This window comes from Triturus cristatus, chromosome 5_1 (genome assembly GCF_964204655.1).
Source record: "Triturus cristatus chromosome 5_1, aTriCri1.1, whole genome shotgun sequence".
In the NCBI taxonomy this organism is placed as follows: domain Eukaryota; kingdom Metazoa; phylum Chordata; class Amphibia; order Caudata; family Salamandridae; genus Triturus; species Triturus cristatus.
The window spans coordinates 183701298-183724341 of NC_140587.1; the positions used below are offsets into that span (position 1 = coordinate 183701298).

The window sequence follows — 23044 nt, forward strand, 5'->3', positions numbered from 1 at the left end:
TGTCTCGAGACGTGATGTTATGTGCATAATGTGTAACTTGGCAAGTCCCCACACTTTTTGTTTTTAGGACTTGTGCCCTGTTTTTCAGTACCATCCAGCACTGGCAAAGCCAATAGGTCTTGCCTATGTGAGAGCCATCAGTTTTGCCAAGATCTTTTAATCGTTTTGTAGAGCAGTATGGTTGCTGTGCAGCATCGTAAAAAGTTATTTTTTAAAGAGTGCTATAAAAGTTCCTAAAAAGCGGTAAAAAAAAAAAAAGAACATAAGAGTTTATGTCTTATAACCTTTAGGCATGCTTTAAATCACCACGCTGCTCTACAATATTACTATAAGACATTGGCAAAGCCAATATCTCGACCTTTGGCGAGTACCATTGACTTTGCGAATGCTTGTTTAAAGCACATACAAATAGCACTCCACAAGAACAAGCATCCCCCGCTGCTGAAGGTGTAATAGGAGCATATAGCAATGATTAACTTAATTCACCCAGTGGAGCAGTTTTGTTTTAAGAAACAGAACATCAGCATCGCTAGAAGCAGAGGTGACTGTTTAAGGCTGATGTTATACATATAGTTTGACGAATAGTTATAACCAGTGGTAGAAGCAGGCGGGATGGGAAGGGCACAGAGTGCCCCTATTTTTAAAAATTATTTCAGTCCGTTCCCCTACTTAGTTTTAAAAAAGCGTCCCGGGACTGCAGGAATAGTTCTACTTTAAAATTATAACTTTATCTTTCAGCCTGTGTGGTACACATCGCGGAAGGCCTCTGCAGTGCCCCCAACCTCCTCCTCCTTCCCCTCTGTATCTAGGGGCCTGCAAAGCGACACAGAAATGGCCATCAGTCTTAGGTTAGCGTGAAAACGGCTAACTCTGACGGCCCTGTTGCTGCCGTGATTCACACCTCATTTAGTGAGGAGGCTACCTGCCTGCCCCCAATATGACCAATACAATAGTCACATCAGGATGCTTTGGTGGCCCTGCCATTGACCACCTCTGCCCATTATATTTGGGCTCACTAATCTAAGCCACCTGGAAAAGGGCAAAAGTGAGGAATTCGTGGCTTGCTGCAAATCTGCTCTCCACCCAGCCAGAACTGGGAAATAGGAGGACGGCAGCTGCTGTAGAAGAGGCCCTCCACTGATCGATGTACCCACAGCGGACCCAGCCCCACCAGCCTCTCCTGGAAATTGTTCTGCCTGCCTGCCCAGAGGTCCCCAGCCCCTCCTTTACAGCTCTGCTCTTTTCTCTGCACCGGGGCCTGGAAGAGGAGCCTGGACTGCCTCTGAACTCCATGCTCTTAAATATGCTTCAAGTAAGTTGCGAAAATGAAAGAATACCTGGTAAATTTTATTTAAATAACTGGCAAATGTCGAATGTCTCATCAGCTGTTTTCCTCATGTTACTTTTTTTATGTGTACCAGTGCTGTCTGTGTTCAGGGAGGAGGTCATTTAAAACAAGCATTTGCAATGCAATAGGTCTCGCATTACTTAAAGTTTGACCTATTGGCGTTGCAAATAATAATGCATGCCAAAAGCTCAAACTTTCAGATTTTAGGCATGAGGAGTCTAAGTGATTTGCCCAGAACCAAAGGATGCTTGAGCCTCCTGCCAGACCCGATCCTGGTTCCCCTGCTTCAGTAGGGCACCAAAATGTTGATTATGGCTACTTCTAGAGCTGCCCCTCAGTAGCAGCCTCGTTCACTCTGAAGCAAAGTAGAGGTCAGATAGACGAAGGCTGACAAAATACTATAAATATGAAAAATAATCAGTTTCCAAGCACTTGAGCTGTGCTACTGTAAAGCCAGTATTGCAGCACCAGCCTGTGGTTCGTTCGTAAATTGCAACATCAGTTCAACTTGACTCATGTACAAGTTAATATTAGTTGTAAAGCGCTTTATACCACTTCTGTCATTTTTAAGCATTATGTATCTAATCTAGCGGTACTCAAATTAACCAACCTGGGAAGGAATAATTGGTTTTGCCAGCATGAGCCATACACAAGACATCAATGACGAGCATCAATTCACTGAGGTATGCTGGCACCTTAGAAATACTGTCCATAGTGCCTGCTAGCTGTTTCAGTGGGCTTTGTGTTACAAGGTGGAAGCCATGTGTGGCGGACCATACCACAAAGCTTGCACAGATATGGAAGAGCGCATTTACTCGGATAGAGAGGGGCACAGGGGTGGAGCTTTATTGAGAACCAGGTCAAGTGCCAAATCTTGTGTAATTAACCAGATGGACAATTGAGTACAGGTTTTGACCACATTTTACAGTGATAGTTGCACTGACAATCAGTTACAAATCCAAATTTGCACTGATAAACCAGCTAAACATAACATTTTATTTTTCTACCAGTCAGAGGGTCCAAATATTGGTACAAAAATTGCCAGCATTCCGGCAAAACTACATGCCACTTGTGCATATCACAAGGCTTGGCCCATAGTGTTTCGCACCCGAGACTCTGCGCTCAAGACAGCCAGTAAAGTGACTGCTCTGTCCCTGCTCAGTTCATGATGAAGCCTGCAGCCAGTGCTTAATTTGAGCCGCTGGTTGCAGGTCCGGATATTCAGCAGGGTAGTTCCAGGAGTTAAACACTCACCGCTGATATCTGCGGGCCATTAGTCAGAACCACAGAAAGGCTAACTGAGACCTCGATCCTTCCAAGGATGGTAAATTAAATATCATTTCACAGGGTAACAGTAACATATATTGTTTACAATGCTTGGAAGCGCAGGTTGAAACTCGGCATGAAAGGGGTTATTACCTTAAAATATGGACAATTATAGGACGGGATGTGAGGAAGGCAGACCAGAGACGAAGCTACCTGCCTAATGTTAACTTTTTTTTTTAAGAGCCACTTGTGGCTGAGCACGCTGAGGGGGTCCATTGAGACCCACCCCCACCCCGAAAGGAACAGTCTTGTCCGTTCTATTGATCCCATCCCCTGTTACTTACTCAATTCTCAGCGGCCTGGATGCCCTCACCATCTAAATTAAGAGTCCTTCCTATGTGTGAATGGAGCGCCGAATAGTGAAGGGTGGCACGCGTAGAAGTAGTCTTCCCTTCCGCTTCCCCGTCACCCATCTTCGCTTATGTACTCTCTCTTGCATACCTACACTTAATTCTCCTCCTCTCCATCAGTGGTTCGAAGTGGCGTAGTCAGCCATTAAGCGGATTCCCGCCACCAACTCCATACAGCCCTCTCCTATCCCCTTGCAGTGCTCTGAAGGGGCCAGCAGATGACTTGCACTTCTATGAGCTAGTGCATTCGATGGCCCTTGAATGCCGTGATCCTGTGCCTGGCCACGCCAAAGATCCATTTATTGTTCTATAAAACGCAAACTCCGCACAAGCAGGTCGCGGAGTTGTGTGTGCAAGAGGGTGTTCGAACACAAGACAACTGTGAATTAACTGGTGACACAACAGAGCAGAGCAGATTGTTGACAATGCAATATCAGCCCTTGATTAGCAGTGGATTCCAGATCAAGGAGTGTAAAATCCTCTGTGAAGAGTTTGCTGTGGTGCAGGGAGGGCACACAAACTAGTTTATTTTAACAAACTGACTACACTGAATGGGGTATCTGTGCACCCTAAACTGGAAACATGGTGAATAACACAAGAGACGTGGGATTAGACAGTGCTGCCGAATCTGGGACTAGTAGAAAGGCCATGAAGAGGCAGGACGTACGGCTCCTAGCTTGAAGAACTGGGTGATCCTCTGCCTTCACAAAGCACCGAGTGGGTCACGCAGCGTCCAATACACTTACGGTAAGCGTGTCTCTGAACCAGCGAGAAGAGAGTGTAGCCTCTGGCACAACACAGGAACCTCTGCCAAAAGCAAGGGTTCGGCTGGGAGTTACCCCGGCCTGGACCCAAACCCATCTCTGCACAATACCGTTTCTCTCAACTCAAAGTCACAGGACTGCAGAACAGATTATTGCATTCTGCCTTTACTTCTATTCTGTATGGCATGGCCCTAAAAAATTTACAAAATTGTCTAGAAGTTAAAAAAAACATTAATATATTGCTTGTTAGAAAGATTATGTTAAAGAAGTAAACTTTAAAACATCTGCCAAAACGATTACACATAGTAAAGCACAGGCAGGAATTGTACAGGAAGGTTAAAAAGGCAAGTGGTCCTGTGTGAGGATCCTTAGAAATAACATTAATGTGCTTACCTCCGAGGTCTACCCAGAGGCCTTCTTTTGTGTACAAAACTGCTCATGAGTATCATTCAGGCAGGATCCAAATTCAAAGGATATTCAGGAAGAATCTGTGTCTTACACTAACAGTGATCCGTGACGTTTATATCAAATAAGCATACATATCTGCAGTAGTGCATTGAAAAAGGCTTTACAGTAATTAGGCTGGACTGACAGTTCCAGGCATCAGGCGTTTCCCATGGCGACTGGAAGGGTAGGGGGCTGATTTAGTTGTGGGGGCCAGTTTTGTAGCAGTGCAGAAGTTTTAAAAACACTGCAAAGTTCTTTGTATATTTAGCAGGTTTCGGCAACAATAAAAGTGCCAAGATAACTCTGGTGATCAATGTACCTGCTGGTGAGAGATGGGAGGGGAGTTTTGTTTAATGGCTGTTTTGACTCAACTAAGGTAGCGCAGAGGGTTAATACACCTGCTGCAAAGAATGTGTACGATGCATATCAAAGAGCAATATTTCATGTGCAAAGCACAGTGGGTTACTGTTTTTTTGTCCATGTTAGAAATGGGATTTCTGGTTGGCTGAGGCTTGCGCCAAAGCCAGGCAGAAACCACCACTCTAGTCAGGGCAAGAGAGTTGTACACTGAAGATAACCCCTGCTCACCCCCTTGGTAGCTTGGCAGGAGCAGTCAGGCTTATCCCATAGGCAATGTGTAAAGTGTTTGCGCAACACACACACACAGCAGCAACTTACTAGGCACACCACAAAAGGAACTCCACACAAGGTTATATCAAAAATAGCCTTTGTATTATCATAAACACATAGAATAGTAATCACACAATATACACTGTGCCAACTGGCACTAGGCAATATTTACAGGGGATTATATACACATGACAGGGCCACTTGGACCACTGTCAGAACCATCACAAAGTGAACAGAATAAATGTAGAACATATAATAAATGTAGAACACAACCAGTAATTACTGGCAAACACTGTACTCAGCATAATATCCTGCAACAGAAATCATATTATGCACAGTATCACATCAGGCGTGAAATACATTTTGCACCAACCTCATAAATCGAAACATATTAGACCATAACCTCCTAAGCATAACTCACATTAGGGGCATAAATCACAGTAGAGAATAACCTCACAAGCATAAACCACAGTATGCAAATAACCTCACACATAAACCACATTAGAGGCATAAATCAGGGTGCATGAATCACATTTCCTGCGCACCACATAAATCACATAAGGGCCTGGGGCCCTATCAACCTAACAGTCCCCCTGGCCAACTGGCCTTCTCACAAAGCTCAAATGCCCCATGTCCATAATGTCAGGACATGCTGACAATGCAGCAGAACTCACAAGTGCGCAATTGCCTTGGGGCAGAGGAGTGTATCTCAATCCTGTCTCATCCAGCATGCCCCGAAAGAAAGGATAACCTAAACGTTGCAGCTGCCGCTAATTGCCGTGCAGCTGTGATGCAAAATGTGGGCCTGGGCACGCACTGTGCCCTCTGGGTGGGTCCCCACTGGGACTCTGTCAACCAAATATGCGCAAAACAATGCAGCTGCCCGCGCTGGTGCAGCGCAGCTGGGACTAAACAAAGTAAAGGGGCCCTGGCACATCTGTGCCTCTTCAGCCCCTCTGGGTCTCTAAAAATCAAATTGCCTCCATCGGTGCAGCTGCCCTCTAGCAGGCGGGGCAGCTTGGGAAATATCCCACGCCGAAGGGACACGGGCACCCCTGGGCCCTCAGGACGCCCACAGGGGCCCTAAAGACAATGTGGCCCACGTTGGAGCGGCCCGCTGTCAGGTGGGGCTGCTCAGAATCCACAAGCACTGGTAATGTGCCTCGAACTGTACCACAACAATGGAGAAGCCCCCACTCACCGGGACTGCGGAGCAGGACTCCTCTGGTCTCCTCTCTCAGCATGTGGGGCTCTCTCCAGACATGGGAGGCCCGCCAACGGTCTGGGACCAACTCGCCTGGCGTCCACCGCACCGGGCCTCTCCTCACTTCACCCGGGCCGGCGGACTTCGATGTAGAGCCCGCCTGGGTTCCGGGTCGCGCTGCTGCAGCCAGCTGCCCCTCTGCGGTAATACGGGGTAGGCTCCCGTTTTAACTAAGACAAGGGCGGGTGGGCACCAGCCACAACCAGCACACAAGCGGGGTGGGCACCCACCTAAAATAAAAGCACAAGCGGGGTGGGCACCCACAATTTAAATATCCATGAGAGCGGGGTGGGCACCCGCTCGCCAACATAAAATCATTAATGCAGCAAAGGAGGGGGGAGTCCCCACGTCAGGACTCCCTCCAAAAGGGCTGCAGCTCCGCGCTGCGAAGCCCATGCTCTCCTTTTCCCTGGGGAAACACAGCAAAGCGCTCACGAGGCGCCAAGAGCAAGAGCCCTGGATTTAAAAGGAACAATCCCAAGCAAAAGTTCTTTTATGTCCATGGGGCATAGCTGGGCCCAGGGAGGCCAGCACACAGGGCCCCCCAGCAGGGAGGTAAGCCCCCATGGCGGTTTCTCCTGGGCCCCAGCAGCAGCACACCCCCAAGTTAGGAACAGCACCAAAGCACAGAACAACTTCATGGGGTCACAGCCCCTATATTTATATTAGGCATTCCTTTGTCTGCAGTACAGGGCATGGGGGAACCAGATGCAATTGGTTTAGGGGGGAATTGGAGCACTTTGTTTTCCAAACTCCTCTCCCCCTTTGTCAGGTAGGAGCTCGGTGATCAGACACACCACAGGGGGCGGAGCCAGCATTGTCCAGGATAGGCCCAGACCTATTCAGGGTCAGGGGATTACTCCCACTACTCCCAATGCAGATGTCCCATTCAGCCTAGTGCGGACTCACCCTGCCCCTTCTGGAGCCACACACACCTCCTAGCCCGTCACTCAAAAGCCAGACATGCAATTCACATCAGGCAGGCAGACACATAACACACAGAAATGTTAACTTCTAAAAGTGCCATTTCTAAAATAGTTATAATAATAAATCTGCGTACACCATTGCGCAGCATTTATGACAAATCCAAATGTACTAAACTTGACCACGCTGCGCCTCCCATATCAGGAATTACCACCGACACACTTGTCAGGGAATCCCCAATGCATTCCTATGGGAGGACAGGCCAATCTTACCAAATGTAACACAGAGTGCACGCACATTACACTGGACAGCAGTTCTAAAGTACCCAGAGGCCTAAAACCACCAACACCCGGTCAGAAATAAGGCAAAAAGTTTAGGGATGAACCTGCCAAAAAGGGCCAAGCCCAAGAGTCAACTTGGCGAATGAAAATATAATTTTGCCTTTTACTGTCAAGATCTCTCTTGTATTTTGTGAGTAGAAGAGCTGGCCAAGCTGGACAATCAAAAGGTATCCTTTGCAGGACACTTGATTACATATGTACCATACTATGTTTGAGCAGCTAGCTGGCAGACATGAATATGAAGGAGCCCTTGTGGGTTTCCATGAGTCAGATCAGATTCTCCTGAAGAGTCCCTTTCTCTTCTGAGCCCTTCTGAACACTTGTGTACAGGAGGAGCTCTATATTCATGTCCTCAACGTTTGATGCAAAAAATACTCATTGATTTCTGAACAATGAGAGTAAAAGTGTTAAGGTAACATGTCGTTCCTGCTTATATTTTGCACGCTTTACATAATCCTGCATTCCCTACGAGTGTTTGCTTTCTCCAGAATGTTACTTTTTTTCAGACAGTGTATTATTTGAATTGAGTCACATACATGTGCTTCTAATGGGGCAGAATTGGGTTGTAGCTGAAGACATTGCGAGTTTCACTCAGTGGAGCAGAAGGGGGGGGGGGGGGAAGAGTGAGGGGATAGGATGTGGCACTATGGCCAGAGCTACCGAATTTGGAACTGGGCAACCTGATCCAGCCTTCATGACTTGCCGTGGGTGATGTTTGTTAAGAAGTCACAGGAATTAATCAGTTCAAAGTTTTTTTGATAAACTACATACCACCTACCATGCCTCTCCAAAAAATCAGAGAGCTTGGGGAATGTCCTTTGGAAGTAGAAGTAAGACTTCTGGCAATTGGGAAGGCGCTAGATGTACGTTGGGTGCCCTCAAGTGAAAAATCTGCGAGAGCTGTTTGGAATAACTACAAAGCACTTAGTAAACATTTCATGGAATCATCCAAAGACTCAACGAGGAATGACAATGAGCAGAAAAAATATGCTGGTTTAAACTGTTTATTAAACTCCCTGGTGTTTGTTGAAAATATGGGCATATTATATGATGATATTATATGATGCTCTCACAGATTTGGGTGACCTATCCAGAAGGCTGCAGCGGCGTGATATGACCATATATGATGCCGATCATTCAATACAGATTTTAGTGTTTGAATCAATGGCTGATTCACCTGGGCCCTTTGCTACAACTACATTAAATGCTGCTGAACTCATACAGTTTGATGGTGCAGGACTGCAACAGAACAAAGGCTGTGTTAGCATCAGTAGTGCACAGTTCTTTAGGAGCTTAGCAAATAACCTGCGAAAAAGGATGACGACTAATGCATGAAATGTTTCTAGATGCACAACCACAAACAATGATGAAATGGAATAGAAACAGTTGGCACATAGAATGAAACTCCTACAACCAAGTTTCTTGGACAGATCCAGTAGACATCTTATATGGTGAGGGAGAATTACAAAACCTCTGTAGCAGGTTGCATGTATTTGATATGAGGCAGTGCATCATTGCTTTCAGAGAGTACAAACAAAATAGAAATTGCATCCCTGAAAGCCCGAGACCATAAGTGCACATTATAAACAACACCTTTTTTACCTCCACTGCAGAATGTAAACGCAGCTTTAGTGTAATGAATGATATGCTCACACCACTGCGGAACAGAATATCAATCAATCGTCTGTCTTCTATAATGTTAATAAAAATTGTGGGGCCTTCTGTCATAGAATTTAAACCTGAATTTTATGTTCAGAAATGGTTAGAAAAAGGGAGGAGACTGCTGATGAAAGAAGCTGCATGGCATGGAGACAAATGGCTTATGATTCCACTTATAAATGTATTTGGGACATTCTGTTATTGGAAACATGTCCCACATTGTAAATGTATTTTAATGTAGACAACTTATATATTAAACCTCAAATAAACACGTTTATCCATTGTTTGAATTAAATAACGTTATAAGCTGTAACTGGTCAGTGAAATGCCAAATGTACTAAAAATTGGTATGTTTTGCTATTTCTAACCACACCTCCGACTCAGCCCACTGATCCAATGCTCAGGTTATTCCGGCTCCCTGATTCTCCGCCCACAGTTCCCCTACTTTTTTTTTACCCCACTTCGACCACTGCTTATAACTCAATTGTAAGACATATCCTTTATGTATCTAACAATGAAATGTGCATTATTATTTTAAATAACGATGCAACAAATTATTACTTACATTCGTCCCATTGCATTACGGGTTTGACACCTTCTTAAGGGATATGATAAAAGAGGCATAAGCACATAAACTGGTAATGTTGTTGTTAATCCAATTAAAAGTGCACGAATGAACGTGTGTCCGTCCTGTCCTAGCAAATCGAATTCTACCCTTACCTCTTGCTTGAAGATGTGCAATAAAGCCTTCTCCGCAGAACAATGCTGAACGTTCTGGCGGCTGATGAGCAGGGCGCACACATAGCCGTCCTTTAGGCTGATAAACCGCTGCTCCAAGAAGAAGGAGTGCTTGTCCCAGCAGAGCAGGCGCGTGCTTAGCTGGAAGGGCTCGAGCAGGCGCAAGGGGCGGCGGAAGCGGATGGCGCTGAAGCCGGTGACTACGCTAGCGCCCTCCGCGCGCAGCGCCTGTAGGATGCCGCTCCGCGTGAAGAAGCAGACACGCGCGAAGTCGGCCTCGCGCTGGTAGCGGTTGTTGTTCATGTGAAACATACAGCCCACGTCCGGGGGCATCACCCGGCACTTCACGGTGTGCAGCGCCATAAGGTCCTGCATGCCAGGATTCAGCCGAGCTGTAAACGAAGCCACTGGTGCCCGCAACCAGTACCAGCCGTCCAAAAATGAGAAAAAACAGCTGGTCACGCCTAGGCCTACGGATAACCACTTGGTTAACTCCGCCGTGTCCATCCTGCGCATTCAGAGGCTACCACAAAAGTCAAGTTTGACAGTTACCACAGCGAAAGGTTCTAAAATAAGCACAACCTGTCCTAGAAAAAAGCTGAATTAAAATCCAGCTTCCAAAAAGGACGATGGCAGATTAGGTTCACATTACAACAAGTTTACAACAGTTACGATATGATAATACACGAATTTAAAATGGTGGCGCTTTGAATGGCTACATATACTCGCCTGCAATTGTTGTTTACAAAAGAACTACAACTGAAGCGAAGTACACCTCTTAGTAAGCTTTTCAACACAGCAAAATAAGTGCTATTCGGCCTGAAAATTCCTTAGCCATACGTGGTCATAACATTTTTTTATAATTTAACACAGACTTTACTAGTGGTCATCTTTTGTGAACAGTCACATCTGTGTAAATCCATGGTATAAAAAAATATATTTTTTTAGGCCTGACCTATTGTCGCCACCCTCATGAAATAAACATAAATAAACAAGCATTATTGAAGCAATTCGATCTTTTGTTGCTGTCAGCTTAATGGCCTTATCAGTGCTTAATTTTTAATGTTTATGTAATGAATGGACATGCAACATACAGCTTGGTAGGATTAGTATGCTTTACTTTACTTCTATATTAAGCAAGGTGACTGGCACAAAGGGCGCAGGTCCAAAGGCGCCATCACCTCATTCGGCATGTTCCACCAAAAAGTCATTTATCTGCCACGGGTGTGACCATGACCCCATAAAACGCTCACTAGAGCGAGGTCTGTGGTACAATAAAAATGAACATCATCATAACATCCCAGATTCTGAAAATAAAGAGGAGAGGTAGAAATGTAACAGAATATAACAAAAGTCAGTGCCATATCATCTTGTCCAACTCGAAGTTGGACTACATGTCCGATGAGATCTTTGACATACACTTACTCTCTTCATGTTGCAGCAGATTAACTGATTGTGAAATAATGTCACCAGTTATAAGAGGTGTGCCATCATCTTCTCTATCAGCATTTACCTACTGTATCATACTCTCATATACAATGCTCGCTTATACGTTCAACTTTCTCCATTTTTTATGACTCATTACAAGTTTTTACCTTCTTGGGTATGCCATGATTGTGTGCACCTAAGCAATGTGTGCCTTACAGCGTTACCTTCATGAGATTTAGTTTTCCCAAAATGCATCAGCATCCTGCTGGCTCTTTTTATCCTTAATCTTAGATGTTTATTATTCAATTTCTTTGGCTATCACCTATGCCCATCATGGGTTAAAGTTTTCGCATGGTTTCAGCTCATTTATAAGTTCAAGGGAAATAGGCCATTAACCTAATTGACATTGCTTCTGTATGACTTTTGCATGTACTGTACTGTTACTTCTACATTCAAATTTCAAAGGATCACAATTTGTAAGTTTTCCTTTACATTAGGGTATACAGACTTCACCAGTCCATTGCTTTGAGAAAAGTAGGGTGTTGTCCTTTTGTGTTTTAGGGCCTTAAGCTCAACAAATTCTCTTGTATTTTCTACAACATGAATGGTTTGAACACCAGTCGGTGATTATTTCATGGAGTATTCCTTCCCTACTAAATACTTCTTCAATAAACTTATTCTTTTTATTTCACCTCTATCTATTTGCTAGCTTCTACCCAAATGGTCTAATTAGGGCCTCTTTCAACCACTCATAATTCATATGCTCAGCCACTTGCATCCTTCCAATAACTGCCGTAACTTGTATGGGCAAGCAAATCATGAGAATGGCTGCCTTATGCACATCACTCAAAGTCTGAGCTCTACAAGCAATTTCAAAACTTACAAATCATTTCAAAATCCCTTGTCCCTTCACATACATGTGCACAAGCTACTGTGGAAATTTGGCAGGAACTCCTGAAGAGTTGGAAGTGGAGTCACTTTTCTCAGATTTAGCAGTTTAAGCTGGCATCTTGTGAATTTCTTTCACGAAAGGCACGCTCCCACTTTCCAATTCTCTCTCCTTTTTTTCCATTTTCCTTTCCTGCTATTCACTCTCCATTCTGCTCTCCTCCTGGCTCCATTCATCCTGTATTTTCTTCCTCCTTTCATCTTGTTCCTGAGGTGCTAATCTCACCTTTTCCCATTCAAACTCCCTAGCCTTCTCCTCATTATTACCTTTCTGGAGCGTCAGCTGCAAGTTCAGGGTCTAAGGTAGACATAGCCTTTGGAAGGCAATAACTGTTGGAGTAAGTGACAATGGTATCCTACAAATCGGTGGTAGTCACCGTCTAGGGGAAACATTGGAATGTAAATCTGGGGATATAAACTTGATATGTCTGTAGAAAACCGGTGCTAAGCAAGTGTGAGACACTACAGCACTCCCTTGCTGGGTTCCTATTGATGGAGCTTAGATTTCACCTATAAAATGTATGCATTATTATATGATAAAAGGTTGCAGACAGGAGTTCTAAAATGGCACGCAGATTGTGGCGCAAGCAAGATGAAAACATAGGCCTGATCAGAATGCTTATGCTTAATTAGTTGAACAGCCATGCTTATATGAGTTGAACAGCCATGCTTATATGTGATTAATCCATATGTAATCTCACTATAGAATGCACATTAATTTAGAAAATGTATTTGTACTTTTAAAATGGCATTATGTATTTTTGCAGTAGAAATGTGCTGAATTGTGTTTCACAGTGTAGAAAACCACGTGATTTTAGTTTGCTTTAGTGGACTCGGTTAACTGCAGTTTTCCCTTAAAACATTAGATTGGAATGTGCTCCTCATTGCTAGAAACTTTCAATGAAAGGGCTCTGTTAAAAAATCCTGCCTCCAGTTTCCTTTGACCTTCACTATGTTGCATATTTTTGTAGCCTGTTTAAACGTGGAGAGAAGAACACACTTTTTTCCCCATAAATCACAAGACTGAAATTTGAACAGGAACAAGCCCGATTAATGACGTATCCAGTCAGCCCATGGGGAGATGATGTGTCTTGAAGTTCTGATTGGACCAGCTATGAGGACTGAGCACATGAACTTTTACTTGAAATATGGCTTACAAGTGGGAGGAGGGCCTTGCCTTGCTTCTTTTTTCCTGAGGGCCAGGCCCAGTTTATGTGCTGCACACAGAGACAGGGAGGGGCTGCATTCTGTGGGGGCTATGGTGCAGCTTGAGACAGAGACACAGACTAGCACAGCGAGGCAGAGAGAAAGAGCTGAAAAGATCAGAACAGATTTAGATTTTAGGTCCTAAACTGCATTTATTTCTCTTTAAGGGATTGTTGCCATTATTGATTAACCTTGTAAGACTTACTCTTTTTCTTAGAAACTCTTTAAGAGTTTGACTGACAATTTGCGCCACATTTCCCTTCCTATATGTGATGCTTATATGCAGACTGTAATATGTTCTGTATTAATGCTATTTTTCCTATTTTTCAATTCTGTAACCTGATTGATATTTGACTAATGAATAAAGAGTCAGAGAACCTTAACTTTTGACTTAAAGTAAAACCCTTTAAAATAACTCGCCACTCTCATTATTGCCTCTAATATTGTTTGCATTTAAATTTCATATATATGTAAAGTCTCCTGTTTGGTGAAACACGGTCATCAAAAGAGCCATCATTTTTCACCCTTTACAGCGGTAAACCATAGGTAATGTGATTTTGAATAGGGAAATTACCAGGTAATTACCGCTGGATCACTATCATGATATCCCTCCCTAGGGTCTGCCATATGTTTTTCTCCTTTATAGTTTCTCCAACTGGTCTCTAATGTAACTCACCAGGTCCTCCATGTTCTTGTTCTTGTTCCTGGGGGGCCTTCCATTCTCTATCTAAACATAGATCCCTCAACTGATCAAAGGACCGGGTGCCAAGATCCATCCCAACCAACCTTGTATCAACATGTTGCTGTGTAGGTTTTAAAGTGTAAAGGAGGAATTTATTGCTCTTTTGTTGAAAGTTGGAACTGGCTTAGCAGGATCTTTTATCATTGGTCGCCAATTGTCAGACCCCGTTCAGGAGGCAAAGGGCAAGCACAGGCTGCTGGACCTCAGATATGGAGGCTGGGATAGTTTGCCTCCAATATCCCAGGCCTGCCCTTCTACGGTTCTGTAAACTGGGCTAAGTATAACCTCCTCTAGCTCTTGACTCTCAGTGGCAGCAATGGTAAACAGCAACAGACTTCTATGGGACGTTGTGTAGGGGAGGCTTCAAGTTCAGAACTCAACAATCACCCAGTGGAGCAGTTACAGATTGTCCCACCCAGTGCTTGTCTTTGATAAAAGAAAGTTCTTTACTACACACAACTCAATACCTCATACTAAAAGTACCAGATACAAATGCTTCTCTGGTGCAGGGTCTCTTTCCCTCTTCCCTTCTCCTGGGTTTGAGCTAGTTCTTGGATAGGTATCCATCACAGATGCAGTGTTACCCCTCTTTTGAACTGGTGTGCTCAGTTATGCTAAATTTATCTCACATCACGGGAGAGCAGACTGTTCCTCATGCGAGGCCGGCAGGGTCACACTTCATGCAACTGGTTCTCTATCTGTTCTGAAAACGAGACTAGCTGTAAGTTCTCCCACACTCCGTTAACCACAGTAGGCAGCAGAGGAGGCCACCATCTATAGTCTCTCCAGGTATGCAGAATACATGGTTGATGCAGGTATCTGGCTGGTCACAAACCCCCTACTGGACTTTATGTGAGTTATAGTTATAGACCATAGGGTTAAGGGATCATGGTGCCACCTAAAAACACTCTTTTCCTAGCAACACAAACTAACCATGGCAAACGCTGTCAGGATAATTGCACAGTACCCTCAGGTGCAGTTCAATATCGCAGAGGTACAGTCTGCTCTGGCACAGTTCCAGGTTGTCGCAGTTTCACCATCCGCTCAGGCACGGCTTTACAATGTCACAGCACACAGTACCCCGGGCACAACTTCTCAGCAGCACAGTCTGCACAAGTATAACTTCACAATGTCTCTGGCACCACAGCCCACTTGGGCACAACTTTAAGCTGCTGCAGCAGCAATGTTCACTCGAGCATAACTTTACGATGGTGCCACTGTGCAGGCCACTCGTTGGAAGAGACTGCGCCCCATCACTGGGACACTCATATCACTCTCCTTCCTGAGCAGATGGGACACTCACGCTCCAGTGTCAGCTGTTTCTAGCTCACCATGGACAATCACACCTCCTGCAGGGTTGGCAGGTTCCTTCCCTCTCTCAGCAGGCAGTTTGGTTTCCAGGTGCAGAAGGACAGTTGCTTCCTTCTAAGTCAGACTTCAGGTGCTTCATTGCTTTTACTGTGTTTGTGAGTTTCTTCGTCGTTTATGTTAAGTTCTCTTAAGTGACTTAAACACTCTTGTAATGTTGCTACTGAAATAACCTAGACTAGCATCGGATTTCTGCTGAGGAATAACTGTTCTCAATTTTTTCAGCTCTTGTAAGCAGATTTCATCTCCCTAAAGTCACACACCACAACTAGCTCCTTTGACGTCATGAAGAACTGGTTCATTCTTTCATTCGGTTTCTGAGGTCTGGTTAAAAGAAATTGTCTACAACTGACTGCTTTAGTGTAGTATTGATCCACACACTTTATTAGTATGTCTAATATATCTTTGAATACATTTCCTGTATCATTGTTGTCCCTCTCGTGTTAATCAAGGGCTTTTTGTTCTTCAGTGTGTACCACCAGGGGGGGGTGTGGAGGAGTTTAAAGACCTGCAGGAGTTAGCTCCCCAACCTTTACACGTACCACAATCAAGAAACCGTTGTGTCTAGATGACAATACACAACTGTCAAAGGAAGAACCTAGCCACAAAGGGCCTATAAAAGGACGAATTCCCACACCTACCAAAAGGTGGGATGCTTCATCACTGGGATTCTCCTCATGTCGTGAAGCCTAGTCACAACACCGGCTACAACTCTGTCTCTGAGAGGGAGGACCTCAGGGATATGTTTTTGTAAAGGATGGTACACTAAATACCACAGTGAGGAGCTCAAGGTATTGGGGATAGCAGAGCGATGAAAACTGATGTTAAAATGAGCACCAAGTTACGAAATAACCCTTTATGTGTGCATCCCTGGGCCAGGATTAAAAACAGGGCACTTGTGGGACAAACATATACCCACAGTTTGTGGCAAAATGCGGTCAACATGTTTCAGCCCAGTTACCCTCACATAGAGGTGTAGCAGCTTTCTTCAGGACCAACTTGTTAGTGGTGTTGCTCAATGTGTGGAAATACCAAAACAAAAGAATGAAAAAAGATACATCAAATCTGCAAAACCATCCAGTGATCCTGATGTTTGTCTTAGATTGGTGGATTCACAGGTGGTACCTAGAGAAATATATACATAAAAAAGAAATTTAACAAAATTGACAAGGGTAGGTCAAGCATAAGACAGTTCCTTTATGAAGCTAACCAATCAAGGACAACAGGTGCAGTCTCGCCGTACTATGTCTTTCTACCATGTAGAGTAAAACTAGTCATTGGTGCATTAGGAAACGTCCTAAGAGGCCAACTTCTGGCATAAGAGTTTTTCAAAAGTGAGGCTTACCCGCTAATGTAGGTGAACAGGCCTCACATCAACCTGGCATGTGGTTCAGGGGTACTCACCGCCCTCAAATTCATAGGCAGGGGCATATTATAGAGAGCTATAACACCCAATGGTCTTCTAGGAATTCCACACAGAGAAAACCAAACAAGGTGAACTTAGACAGACAGGTCAACCAAATGTATTCACACAGAACAAGGTTTGGAATAGTGCACAAAAAGGAACCCTGTTTGGCAAAAAAAAAAAAAAAAAAGGAGGGTGAAACCGACCTTTCAAACCAAGGGAACTACCCTGGAGAATTGCAAGTTCAAATAATCTGTTGGTTTTGAGTGTTTTCAGAAAAGCAGACGCATGTCCATTACTGCCTAATAGGGACCAGACCAGGCAGTGTCATCCCATGTCAGAGGGGCAGAATGTGCTTGTAAACAGGGGGATCAATTAAAAAGTGGTCATGAGAATAGTAAAACATAATAAAGATGCAGACCCCAGTGAACCATGCATCGATCACTTAAAAACCTGGGGAATGTCTACCTTGAAGGCACTCCAGCCCGCCCGTACTCAAGATTTTTCCCCCAGAAAAACAAGAAAGAACGAGGCAGTAGTGTCGAAACAGAGGTCGGCGTGTGTCTCGTATCTGATCAGAGGGAGTCTGATCTTTAGGCAACAGTGAAAGGAAGAGAGTCCCCGCAATCTGGCCACCGTAGAACTGCCAGTCCCGCACTGCTGTAAGTCCGAAACGCTTTGCGTCGCGGCCTCGTGACACCCAAACGATGTGATAATTTCAGCATGGCAGCATCGCACTCTCAATCACTTGACCCAGTAATTTGGAAATTGTAGTCCCAAAGGCAATACGGGAGTGATAGGGCGCATTAAAAAACAGGCCGTGGGCTCTTATATTCAAAAGGGAAATATCGTACCAGGCCTGGCCAAGGGCCATCATGCGTTCAAGCATGCAATGACAAAACACGCCTTCTAATGACTGGACTCAAGGGGAGCTGCAGTCAAACGCTAAATAGGTGGAAAGCTTAGCTCACTGAATATGTGTAAAAAGACATGAGCCAAATCGTTAGACTCATTAAGGTGGCTTTAAACTAAAGCAAAGAGAACCTTCAGGATTGTGATTGCGGGCTACGTTGCGCCAGGGTGAAAACCAGTTGTAGCCCAGTGTGAATTAATGTGTTTTAGAGTGAACTGTCTTACATCAGTAGGAGTATAATAAAATGCTAGACAGCTGGAAAGTTTAGCTCACTAAGTATATTTCAGAGAGCACTGGCTATATCAAGATTAGCTGACTCATAAATGGGCTTCTGGGTGGAAGGAAGAAAAAGAAAGGTCATGGTTGGGGTCTACTTTGCGCAAAGGTGAACCCCAATTGTAGCCCAGTGTCAGTTAGTTATGTCCTTGGGGTAACTGTCTCCCATCAGGGGGTAGAGTGCCTAGGAATCTCAAAATGTAGTATCTCTATCGCTACGTAGTATGTACACCCACTTCTGTTCCTTAACAAACAGAAAACTGGTGACAGCTTAGGTCCTACGCATAGGGTCTCTTCTCCAGGAAGTGGTTAGTGAGTTTCGTAGCTTATATTTTATATCCTATGGTGCTCTTATGTTGCATTATGCAAGTCTTCACCTTGCGTGTTGTCATTCCAACGTACCAGAATGCAAGGGCAAGAGATCAGATATATACATTTTTCCCTGATACAATGGTGTGCTGTCTGAGCTCCCATGACTTGTTGGTGCTAATATCACCTTCAGTGGTGTATGGTCTTTGTACACACACTCCACAGGAGCCACACAGAAAGGGTCTTTGACGGTAAATAGAGGACGTTCAATCGATCTTTCGCCTTTGTTGGGAATCTGCCAATTCTTTCAAATCGATTTCTTAATCCAGCTGGAGAGTGCAGAAAGTGTTGACCCAGGTCAACCTTGTCCTTGGCTCGTTGGGTGACCTCCAACTAAGCATCTCGATTGTTTGTCCTCGCCCTTTTCGCTGCTCTCCGTACAATGGGAGGTGGATATGCTCAGTCCTGTAAATGTCCAGACAGAGATGCTGCATGTTCCTTGTATTTCTGAATGTTGGAGCAATACCGCCAGAGACGCAGAAACTGCCCAAATGGAAGCTTATCCCTCAAGGATTTTGGGTGACAGCTCGTATATGGTAGTAATGCATTGCGAGCGATAGTGTTTTTTTTTTATATACTTCCGCCTCCAAACCACCTGCAGAGGGAAAGAGGAGTAGGTCCAAGAATGGAAGGCACTCCTTGCTAAATTTTTCACATAATTTTCAAGTTGGGGTTCAGAGCATTCCGCCTAGGTGGAAGTTTAATCAATCAATCAGGGAATTGTGAAGATCGCTACTCACCCAGGAGGTTCTCAAGGTGCTGGGGGTGGGGTGGGGTATGCAACTCCAATTCGATAATGGAGCCCACATCACCAAGCCAGATAACCAAGATGTCATCAATATATTGCTTCCACACAATAGTGTGGAAATGATAAAGATTATCAGGTTCCAGTACCCCTAAGTCCCTAAAGAGTGCATATATAGGCCAGACTTGGTGCGAAGGTACACCTCACGGAAGTACCGGACGTCTGAAGGTACAGATAGTCCTCAAACCAAAATAAGTGTTCTTTCATTGCTAAGCATCTACAACCAATGATAAAAGAAACTAGAGTGATAGTATCAAGGTCCTTTTCTCAAAAGCCTCTATTGTTGTCAGGGTCTCGTCCTTAGGGATGCAAGTGTATAGTGACTCAATGTCAAACAAGACTAGGTAGTCAATCTCGACTGAGAAAGGCATATCAGCCAGAAGTCTAAGGACATCCTTGGTCTCCTGAAGGTATACAGGCATCTCATGAACGAGGGACCTCAGGAAAAAATCCACAAACTGGGATAGGGGCTCAAGAAGAGATCCGAAGCCCGAGTGGATTGGCCTGCCCGGAGGTGGTCCTTCGATTTTGTGGATCTTGGAAAGCACGTAGAAATAAGGGAAAACTGGATTAGTCATAAGAAAGTCAGCTTCTTTTGGAGTGGCCCAGACATTATCCTTGGCCTTTTCCACCATGCTTTTAATCGCAGTAGATAATCTCTTGGTGGAATTACATTTAAGAGGGTGATGAGAACATGTCTTGTCCAACTGTTTTGAGGCATTCAGCTCTGCATGTGGCTGTGTCCATGATTACTTTGGTTCACCCTTTATCTTCTGGTTAAATGATTATCAAATCATCATTACTGAGGGGGTTCAAGACCTCGAGTTCGTCTCTTGGCACATTATACAAGGGTTTCTGTTTGGTTCTAAAGCTGGAATCCACTTTTTTGAGAACTGCTTTTTCAAAATTTAGCATTTCTGGTGGTATTGTATGGGCCGGAGGCTTAAAAGTAGACTTTCTACTAATATTAGTATTGGTCAAAGCGGTCTCAATGCTAGTTGCGGCACTCTCTGCAAAGAAGAAATGTAATCAAACTTTGTGAAAACATTGCGCTAGTTCTTGATGCACTTTGAATTCATTTCCTTTGTTAGTAGGCACAAAACCAAGGTCCCTGTTGAGCATCCTCAGTTCACCAGGGTATAATACTCGGCTGCTCAAATTCACGAGCAATGTGTTGCTGCTCGTCCCCGGTTAGGGATTGGTCTTGGTCATACTCAGAGTGTGACGTGGATGGAGGGCCCCAATGTACCTGTGCTTGTTGTTGATGTTGTCTCCCCCTGCCTTGGCCTTGTGCTAAAAAAGCCGGGTTGTAGAAGGGTGGAGGAGGACGATTTGAGGGTGCCATCAGTGGTTGAAAATTGTGTATCTGATTTCACCATGGTACAGCGGGCCACCATTGTTGTTGGGGTTGTCCCAAATGCTGTCCCTGCCACCTCCCTCTACCCCTCTTTTGGGGGCCTTTCTGTTGTGGGCCAATGTAGCTGAAGTGTCAGTTGCTCGACCACTGATCTGTACCAGAGAAGGAGTAATTAGAGCCATACTTTCATCCCTTTTGGTTAAACTCAGGGCATGCGCAATTATCACTAAGGGTACACCCTCTCTAGGGAAAATTATGCTAGGTCTTTCTTAAATATCTTGGTGTTACTGGTTAACAGGGACTCTTTATAAAAAAAAATACTTGTTAGTCTTATAGGCTTCATTCATCTGTTTGAGTGGAGTGGCTAAAACTAGGTTTTTCAAATGTGTTTCTAAAACCTGGATCTCAACCAGGATCACGTCAGCGATACGTTTGGCCGTACTGATGATGAGTATCAGCCAGTCCCTGGTGCACCGCCATGCAATCAGGAACCAATCCTTTTTGAAAGGCTTGTCCTCAAGGAAACGTCTTGGGGCATTTGTCACAATCAGATCAGTTGGCGCACAATTGCCCCGCAATTATTCCATCATGATGGCACCATGATTACTGGTGCGAGTGTGTAATCTCTTTAAGTCTAGTAGTTTGGTTCAGTCATCAGACTATCACTGAACCAGTCTGTGTAGTGTCCAATAGGCTGGGCATTGTCCGATCGTCTGGACTATAACATCATCAAATGCAAGGGCTTGAAAGTGTGTCATAGTTCTCTCAATTTAAGTAGAAAGTGAAGGAAAAGGGGAAAGACACCTAGAAGAGCCTGGGCGAGCTAAAGACAAGATCTCTCTCAAACACAAACAAGAGAGAAGACCCACAGCCGTAGCTGCTTACAATCATATCATTCATCACAAAGAGGGGAGGTGGGACCAAGGAGATTTACAGACCTGCAAGAGTTAGCTCCCCAACCTATACTGGTACCACAATCAAGAAATAAAAAAAAAAAAAAAAAAAAAGAGTTAAACATAATAGGATGAATGCCCTCACCCACCAAGGGTGGCATGGTTCATCATTGGGATTCTCCTCCTGCCATGATGCAGAGTCACGGCATGGGCTATAAGCCCCTCTCGGAGAGGGAGGAACTCAGGGTTTTGTTTTTGTAAAGGAGGGTACACTAAATACCACTGTGATGAGCTCAAGATAGTGGGGATAGCAGAGCAGATGAAAAGTGGTGAAAAACTAGCTTCAAGGTACGAAGCAACCCTTTATTTGTGTATTCTTGGGCCAGGATTAAAAACAGAGCACTTGCGAGACAAACATAACCGCAGTTAGTGTCAAAATGTGGACTACATATTCTAGACTAATCACCCTCACGTAGTGGTGTAGCGACTTTCTTCAGGACCAACTTGTTAATGCTGCTGATCAATGTGTGTAAATATTTTTTTTAAAGTTATTTCAAATATACAAAACCATCCAGTGATCCTGTACATTAGTCTTAGATTGGGGGATTCACGACAGCTTAGAAAATTTTATATTGTTAACAGATTAATAAGGTGTCTAAAAATATAGAAGCAAAATTGAGAATTAAAAAAAGTTTTTGTAAATGTGAAGGAATTTGACATAGAAGAAAAATGTTACTAGGGATCCTCATTTATTTGTGGGAGCACTGCCACTGCATCCAACAGAATATAGTATATAGACTATGGGTGGTCTCAATTTAAATACGAAAAGCTTCAACCTTCCCATTATCATTTTTACTTTTTTATATTTGTTTGTGAATTACAGAAACTATTTCATCATTGATGTCTTTGTTTGATGAATGCTTATTTCTGTATTTGTGTATATTGTTTTCAGTTCAAATCATTGAAATTCTTTAGGGCGGGGTCGCTGGATCCCACAAAGGGCTCAGTGGGGGTAGCGGGGGGTTTCCAAAAATGATTTAGTGGGGGACCCTGTGTTCCAGTAATGATAAAGTGAGGCTTTCCACAGATGTCAGAAGGTTAAGACCCACTGCTGTACACCCTACTATTTGTTCTGTTGGTCCTAGACCTTGCGGCACGCTTAGGTGTAAAAGGCAAACTGCAGGGGCTGTGCAGAGCACAGATGATAATCATGAGTCCATTTGTGACATAACACAACATATGCCGCTCTTCCTTTGCTCGCTATAGGACCTCGATGCGCTTTAAGGTAGATATGTTGGTGCTATGTAAAACGTACATATGTATATGTATCTTATATTTAAATGACGGCATATGCCCAGTTCTGATCTCACTCCCACTGCAGAGCCTTGAAGAGGTCTAAGTAGCTGAAAGGAAGCACTAATGAATAATAAATGAGCAAGTCTTTTTACCTTAAAGAGCTTCCGTCCAGGGTTTGGAAAAGCTTTTAAGTGGAAGGACGTAAGATGTTGGCACCGCACAATATATTAATAAATAAATGTCCCTT

At 44.1% G+C, this 23044-nt stretch overlaps 1 protein-coding gene across 2 annotated transcripts in view; it reads right to left on the minus strand.

The window, feature by feature from the left end:
* THEM6 (thioesterase superfamily member 6) overlaps positions 1-23044 on the minus strand; it is a 96209-nt gene that overhangs the window by 7005 nt on the left and 66160 nt on the right. Inside the window, exon 1 of one of the 2 annotated variants that reach the window (XM_085604801.1) lies at positions 9774-10298. The exons of the other annotated variant lie outside the window; for it this stretch is intronic. Coding sequence (XP_085460927.1) covers positions 9774-10298 — 525 coding nt within the window. Of the gene's footprint in view, positions 1-9773; positions 10299-23044 lie in introns of those variants that run through there. 2 annotated transcript variants of the gene reach the window in all.